Below are 7,686 nucleotides of genomic sequence, written 5' to 3'. Positions count from 1 at the left end.
CTTTGTATGTAAAATGTGAGGATGATGTATGTCTTATCGTTGTTGTGTATGTGGAAGATCTATTGTCTACCGGTTTGGATGAGACACATTGTTGGCTGATTTGAATCCCACATTTGAGAAATCAGATTTGGGGCTTTTGCATCATTATTTGGGCATTCAGTTTGAGCAGTGTGATACGGGTATTGTATTATGTGAAGCAAAGTATGTGCAAACTTTGCAAGTAGATTTGGACTTGATGATTTTAAGCCAATCGACACCCCTATGGAGACAAATTTAAAATTAATTCTACATGATGTTGCAAATCCTACAAATTTTACCTTCTACCATCACTATTGATTGCCTCATTTATGTATGCATTACAAGGCCAAATATTCGATTTGTAGTTTCACAACCAAATTTACACTTTTTTTTGGACTCGAATTGGGCTGGTTGCTATGACACACGAGTGTCCATGAATGGTTTTTGTTTTATACATATCATGGTTGCGCAAGAAGCAACCTATTGTGGCAACGTCTAGTTGTGAGGTTGAGTACAAGACAACATTCACAACTACGGTTGAATGTGTGGCATAGATGCCTTATGGTTGATTTGGGAGTTGGATAGGAGTTTGGCACTCTCATCTACATTGTCAAAGTGTACTAGAAATTGCAAGGAACCTAGTCTTTCATGCTTGCACAAAGCACATTGAGGTGCATTATCACTATGTCAAGGAGAGACTCTCAACTGGAGAGGCCAACTAGGCTTATGTGCTGACACATGACAATCTTCACAAAGGCATTGCCTCGTGAGAAGTTGAAAGCTTTTTGCAAAGCTTTGGTCTTGCTTCCCTTTGTGAACTGATCATGTCTATGGAGCATAGCACTTCCCTATACTCTATGTGCCAGCTCCCGTTCATCGCATCACTCACAAGGGAGATTTGTTACCATGTATAGTGATGTCTGTGAATGCACTTAGGACTGTTGGTGCACTTTTTTCCCTCACTAGAAGGTTTTTTCCCCTATGCTTTGTTATACACCCTTCACTTTAGGGCTATCTTATCTTGTATTTACACACCAAGTAATACATTCTCTATTGTGTGCCTTGAGCTTCTTATCCATCTCCGAGCTGTGTGTGCATTCATGCAACCTTAAATCCAATATAGTTACACTGAATGGATAACATGTCTTCTCTATTTCCAAAGATGCCATTGCCTAGTTGCCTTCATCTATTTCCTAAGTGTCCTCGACCCGAGCCTCAGTCTTTGAGTTTGGAGCATCAACTTCCATCAAATCATCATCATCATTAGAGGACTCGTCATCTGTATCCCCATATCGTATTCTTGCTTTCAACTTCTTTGATGAGTGCCTTGCAAAACTTTAGATGTGGATGCCTCGTTCACCTTCCTCTTTTATGTTTTCTTTTGCATAGCGATTGTTGAGATACTACTTTGCCATCACTATTTTTTGCTTATTTTCACACCAGATACTCTTAAGTACTTGTTTTGCCATCACTTGCCTCTACGATTTTGTTGGCATCACTCATTCAACACTATATTCCATAGGCTATAAAGGATTGTACCTACTCCTTTCAAACCACCAACCCATTTTGAACTATAGCCCTACCTTTCTTTTCCACCACTTTTTTTTTTCTCTTGGGTAGCCGTCGTACTCTTTCAAGCAAGGTTTTTTTTGTAAACCAACAGCCTGCTCTGCTTGTCTCGCTGCCTTCACCAAACCTTCAACATTCCCTGAGTCCTCTTCATCAGTAAAGTTGTCAATTTTTAACCCAAGCTTCTCAATCGAGTTCTCCTTTCCTAGCTTGCTACCAGTCATATTAGAAGGATGAAATACATCTAGCGACAAGAAAAATTAGTTAGCCTTTATGCTCTCTCCTTTTGGCAGTACATTGCAAGCAACACATGGAATTGTTCTCCAATCCACCTCATTTTTTACTGCCACAATGATCCTCATATCCCCATAAGTCATGTCACCGCGAGTCAAGTGAAGATAAAGGTTTCCCTTGTAGTTTGCATTTGCATCATAGCTATCTACGAACCTCTTAACTGCCTCCTCCTTGGTCAACTCGTAGTTTTTATCCACTTCGGTTCTAGAAAAGGCACTTTTAGCTTGAGGCATCATTCCAAGAGTGTCCAATCTAAAGACACAAGGAAGTGATTGAGAGGAAGTTGGTGCTGAATTCACTTCTATTTCTACCAAACAAATTTAAAGGTTGGGTCAATATTGACATGTGATAGAAATTAGATTGTCTCAACATCAAACTCCAAAGGGTTACCAAAAGACATATATCTTAATTTAGCTGGAGAAGAGCCAGACAAATAAGGCGTCAAAACTTAACCTTGAGCCTAATGTAATGCTAGCTTATGGTGTTCAGGCACATATCATTTTAGTACTTAAGGATTAGTTCGAGCCTTCCTTCCTTCTTCCATTTCACCCTAGTGGACCTTAACTATCATGTGTCACACTATGGATTTGGAGACACAATCTACCTTTACCATGGGCCACAGGGGCTAGGAGAGTGAAGGAAGATAAGCCTCAAACCCAAGTTCGAGCTTTGTGCCTAACTTAGCCTATGAATTTGAGGCTCATCCATCACACCACCTTAGGGAGTTTAGCCTCGAACTTGGATATTGTTCAACCTCTAACCTCTCTTATATGTAGGGCATCAAATACAAGCACTACACCTTTGGAAAATGATGTCATTATCTACTGTGTCGCTTGAGGCTTGAGCTATGGGGGTAATGAGCAGGAGAGGAGCGCGCACACAACACAAGAAATGTAATTGATTAGACATTGCATGGAGAAAGATGCCACTCGAAGCTTTACAATTGGATGGCTAGCTTCATCTTAGAGAACAATTAACTTCCAAAGGACACCTCCTATTGGACATGAAATAAGAGAAAATAAGGAGCAATCGTGGCTGTGCTTTTGCTTGAACGTGTCCCATTATCAAGGTCCTTACCTAGCTCTGCAAAAAATATATGTGCTTGTTGCTTGAAGTTTGAACTATAGGGGAGGAGCATGTAAGAAGCACAAAAGGACATAATTGATTAGACATTCCACGAAGAAAGATGCAACTATGAGCTTTACATTTACACGGCTAGCTTCATTTTAGAGTATGAACAACTTCCAAAGGACATCTTCAATTGGACATAAAATAAGAGTAAATAAGGGCACTTGTGATTGTACTTAAGAGCAGATTGAATTAAGGGCACTTACACATTGCCAATTAGAAAAGGAGAGTCAAGCCACACTATTCAAGGCTTGGTCTCAAGCTCAAGCCTTGAGCATATTCATATAAGCATATTGAATTAAGGGCACTTACACATTGCCAATTGGAAAAGGAGAGTCAAGCCACACTATTCAAGGCTTGGTCTCAAGCTCAAGCCTTGAGCATATTGATATAAGCATATGAAGTTGGGGCTCACGTGCTTATTAGGCATATGGTGATTGATAAGTTTACATTCCAATTTTCTCTATCGAGTCCAATCTTTGTACAAGTAGGTGAGACTTCAAGCCACCTTTATAAATTGTGTTTCGGGTGTTGCAACATCCAAAGCAAAGAGATCTAGGTTAAAGAGATACACGATGTTTCATGTGGCCTCATGGCTTGGTGCCTCTTGGCTCACTTCCTTGTACCTCACTAGCACTTGGAAATGGGGAGGCACATTATGCCTTTTTAGTTTGACGCAGTATGTAACACCCAAGATAACTTGGATAGAAGAGGTTAGTGTTAGTTTAGCAAATTGAAATGAGGTTCAAACAAAAGTTCGAAGATAAGAAGAAGAGGGCCTTAGATTCTTTAGCAAACTGATATTGGTGAGTAGAGACCCTAATCTCCAATCCTACATATGACATTGTAGTGAGGCTTGAACTTCAGCTTGATTGTGTACGGAGACGATAGGGATTTGCATGAAGGGTGGAACAAAGTGTGATGCTGCATTAACACTTGCATCACCACAAATGTGAGACATGTGACCATCGACAAACTTCAAGTGGATCCTAGTCTCTATATCCTATGCATGACAAGAAAGAGAGGCTCGAATTGCACAAAGCAACTATAGGAACTTGTATGCAAGGATGGAAAACATGTGATGTGTACTATCATTTGCACGCTGAAGCTAGAGCAAAAGCGACAAAAAGATATTGAGATTCAACTCCCATTAATAATTCCCAAAATTTAAAAAAAAATAAGAATTCCTTTTTATTCTATATATATTTGGTGAATCTGTCATGGGATCAAAAGTTTAGTCAAGTGGATTCTTCCCACCTCCCTCACAAGTTGACTATAGGAGATCTACATCCCCTTTTTTTTCTTTTTAAATAGCAAAACTCACAATTGTGAGTGAATAATATTTATCAACCCAAATAATTACAAGGTCTTGTCATGCTCGCGTTGAGCCATGACGTCATCCAGGGACCATAATTACATCGGCTATTAGGGCCGCCGTCCCACCCAACTCGCCCCCTTATCCTTGATACATAGGGTCCCTGGAGATCTACATCTATCTTGGGGTACCACATAGAGAGATGATGGAGTGGATGTGGATGATTGTGGAGACACAACATAGGGGGCTTTTATGAGCTACTTCAAGAGTGTTCTTACCGTAGATAGTTTATACTATGGATAAGCTGAATGTCTCAATCTAATTCAAAACAAACATGGATGAGGTTTCAACGAAGGCTCTTTAAAGGAGATGGCAAGTTTTGAAGGGTTCTGAAAAGCTTCGGTTTCGTCCTGATATTTTCACCAACAATACTGCTGGTGTACGTAAATAATGGTGGGTTTTTTACCCTTTGCATTACATTAAATCTGACCATCAATCAATATACGAGACATATTGGAAAAACCTTAAATGATATACAATGACATCATGGGGAAAAAACCCCATACAACCTTAGGATACAACCAATCATCAGGATGAAATAGAAGCTGAAATTGGTCTCGGGAAGCCTACATAAATCTGCCAAAAGCTATGTCCACCTCTGGCAGTGTAGTGTAACTGTCTAATCCAGTGCTAGTAACCAAAATGGTATAAAGCATCTGACATAAGAAGTAATTATTTCTTTGCACCAATAATAGAATGAGAAGAGAGCCTTCAGGATAGTTTCAGCAATCTTCTAAGCTGAAAATAATGAACCCTGAGTAAATATCAGGCTTACAACCTTTTGTGACAACATGGCGAGAATCGAGGGACCCGCACAAGTGGGTTGACAGATTTCCCTTCAAATAGAGAATTATTACAACATATAAAGGTGATCCATATACTTAATTCTTGAACAATGAATACTGCTGGCTTGCAGCAGCAGCTTACAGTCACATTGCACCCTTACAAATGCTCTCACAAATACAACAATTCACAGGGGCATACTGGATCCTTTGTATGCCAAAGCTTCTGATCCCTCTTACTTGAACTCCTGAAAATTTGCGTGGCCAGTCTGTGTTGCATGTTCTACGGCCTCCTGCAAGCCAAAAAATTGAAATTTACACTCACTCTCTCTCTCTCTCTCTCTCTCTCTCTCTCTCTCTCTCTCTCTCTCTCTCTTAACATTGTTCTGATACCATTGATATGAAGGCGTCATAGCCTTTCATAAGACTTTTTGTTAAAAGCTCTCAAACATTGGAGCACTGCGCCGCAAGGGAGTGTAGCCTGTCACACCAAAAACTTGGGCACACTTGCCCAGGGTTTGGCTAGGTCCCTACAGTTGGGTGGAAAATCTTATGCATGCTCCTATGTTAGAGAGCTCTTCACAAGAAGTCTTATGAGAGGCTACAATCCTCTCCTATCACTCTCTTTTTTTTTCAAGTGGACATTAACCCTTTGTTTCACTTGCAGCATTACAGAAAGCCTGAAGGCGTTACAAATGCTTGTAGGCATTATGGATATGCAAATTCAAACTGAAAACCCCCCTGGATATAACAAGATTACAACTATGGGGGAAAACCCACCATTGACACAGGGAAAAAACCAGGGAGATACATCAAAGTCTAATCCTTGGAGTCCAAAAACAGCCAAAGCTCCATTGAGGGATCTTCCAAAGCAGATCCGAATCTCCATGACCTGCAGCAGGCACACTCCAACAGAAGACCACATCTCCACCACAAAATAGTCCTGCATTGAAGATCCAAGAAGTATAGGAGAAGGAAGCCTCCACCACCTCCAACAACATCCAAGAGCTATGGCACCCGCAGCCTGCAAATGATACAACAGGATGTCGGGGCAAAGCATTAAAGACAAGGCTAGAGAAACCGTCCACCCTCTCCCACGAACCCCATTCTTGCCAACATTTCAACGCACCCCTCAATGGGGGTAAAAAGAAAGACAAACATGGAAACAAAACAAGCACAACATGCACCAAACACACACACACACACACACACACACACACAGGGCCGCAAATAGACACACAAACCCATTCACCCCAAGCACGGGCACACCACATGCATGAGCAACTACATACAAAAAGAAAAATCGGTGAAGTTAAAACCAAGAAACCATAAAAAATATACCTACGTAGAAATAAAAGCAAAGAAACCAAACCAGAGCGTCGTGGGTAGAATAGGTGACTAGGGGAATGGGAAGACAAAAGAGGGAGGGACGCAGAAGGAGGGGGGGGGGGGGGGGGGGGGGGGGGGGGGACAGAGGAAGACGAGGCGGTAGCATCAACATTGGCCGTGGATTGAGATCGGCATGGCGGCAGCTTTGACACGTTGTGGAGAGGGTGGTGCCAAAGATTGGCATGGTGGCCTAGTTTGACAGCTCTCTCTCTCTCTCTCTCTCTCTCTCTCTCTCTCTCTCTGTGTGTGTGTGTGTGTGTGTGTGTGTGTGTGTGTGTGTGTGTACATATATACCTACATATATATATCTATATATATGTACATATATACATGTACATATGTCCATATATATATGTACATATATACCTATATATATATATATATATATATATATATATATATATATATGTGTGTGTGTGTGTGTGTGTGTGTGTGTGTACACACACACACACACATATCAATCAATACTACGGAGGATGGCTTCATCGTGCGAACGAAATATACCTAGAAAAGCCAAAATTCATCCTCAATAAAAATTGCAATGTATAGACTCATGGTAGTCACCCACAAGACAATCTAACCATCAGCTCCATCATGGATATCCATCTCTCACATGGTTTGAGAAGCACCATTGGTAGGATACACACCTCATCACACTAGCTAGAGATAGAGACTAGAAGATACAAAGGTACTGTAACATGCAGGAAAGTGATTGATGGTGAATGCTCAAGATGAGTGCTTAGTGTGTACTCAAGGTTCCTTTTAATGAATGAGAGAGTTCTTTTTACTTCAGAGAGAAGACTAACACCAGATGGGCCCCCCTCCAAGGACCCCCTTCTCTATCGCTAAAGAGGTATTTGCTTAAAATTGCACAAATGCTGATACAATGGTCCTAGATGTTGAGATGTTGATGGGATCTTGCTGTAGGTGCTTGGATTTGTGAGGCTAAGGGCTGAAAAAGCAAAACGCTAGGCTGATCTGGCCTGGAACTGCGATCTGATGATGAGGCTAGGATAAAATCTGCTCACAAGGGTGCCAGAACACTTTCTAGGTTGTCCTAAACCCTAGAAATAGGAGTTAGCTTGTGTACATGCACATAGGGTTAGACGTGCACGCGAGAGGTACACCTCA

At 41.2% G+C, this 7,686-nt stretch overlaps 1 protein-coding gene across 3 annotated transcripts in view; it reads right to left on the bottom strand.

Moving 5' to 3' along the window:
* Positions 1-1,589: 1,589 nt before the first annotated feature.
* Positions 1,590-7,686, bottom strand: part of LOC147430169 (OTU-like cysteine protease family protein) — a 62,441-nt gene continuing 56,344 nt past the window's right edge. The window contains exons 9-11 of one of the 3 annotated variants that reach the window (XM_086494669.1): positions 5,407-5,459; positions 1,898-2,133; positions 1,590-1,831 (exon numbers count right to left, since the gene is read on the bottom strand). In XM_086494669.1, the coding sequence (XP_086350795.1) occupies positions 1,590-1,831; positions 1,898-2,133; positions 5,407-5,459 (531 nt within the window). Of the gene's footprint in view, positions 1,832-1,897; positions 2,134-5,046; positions 5,460-5,946; positions 6,191-7,686 lie in introns of those variants that run through there. The other 2 variants (XM_086494670.1, XM_086494671.1) reach the window with 2 other exon arrangements.

Source organism: Adiantum capillus-veneris, chromosome 22 (assembly GCF_014529385.1).
Source record: "Adiantum capillus-veneris isolate H3 chromosome 22, ASM1452938v2, whole genome shotgun sequence".
Taxonomy (NCBI): Eukaryota; Viridiplantae; Streptophyta; class Polypodiopsida; order Polypodiales; family Pteridaceae; genus Adiantum; species Adiantum capillus-veneris.
This window is presented reverse-complemented; position numbering and strand designations above follow the sequence as displayed.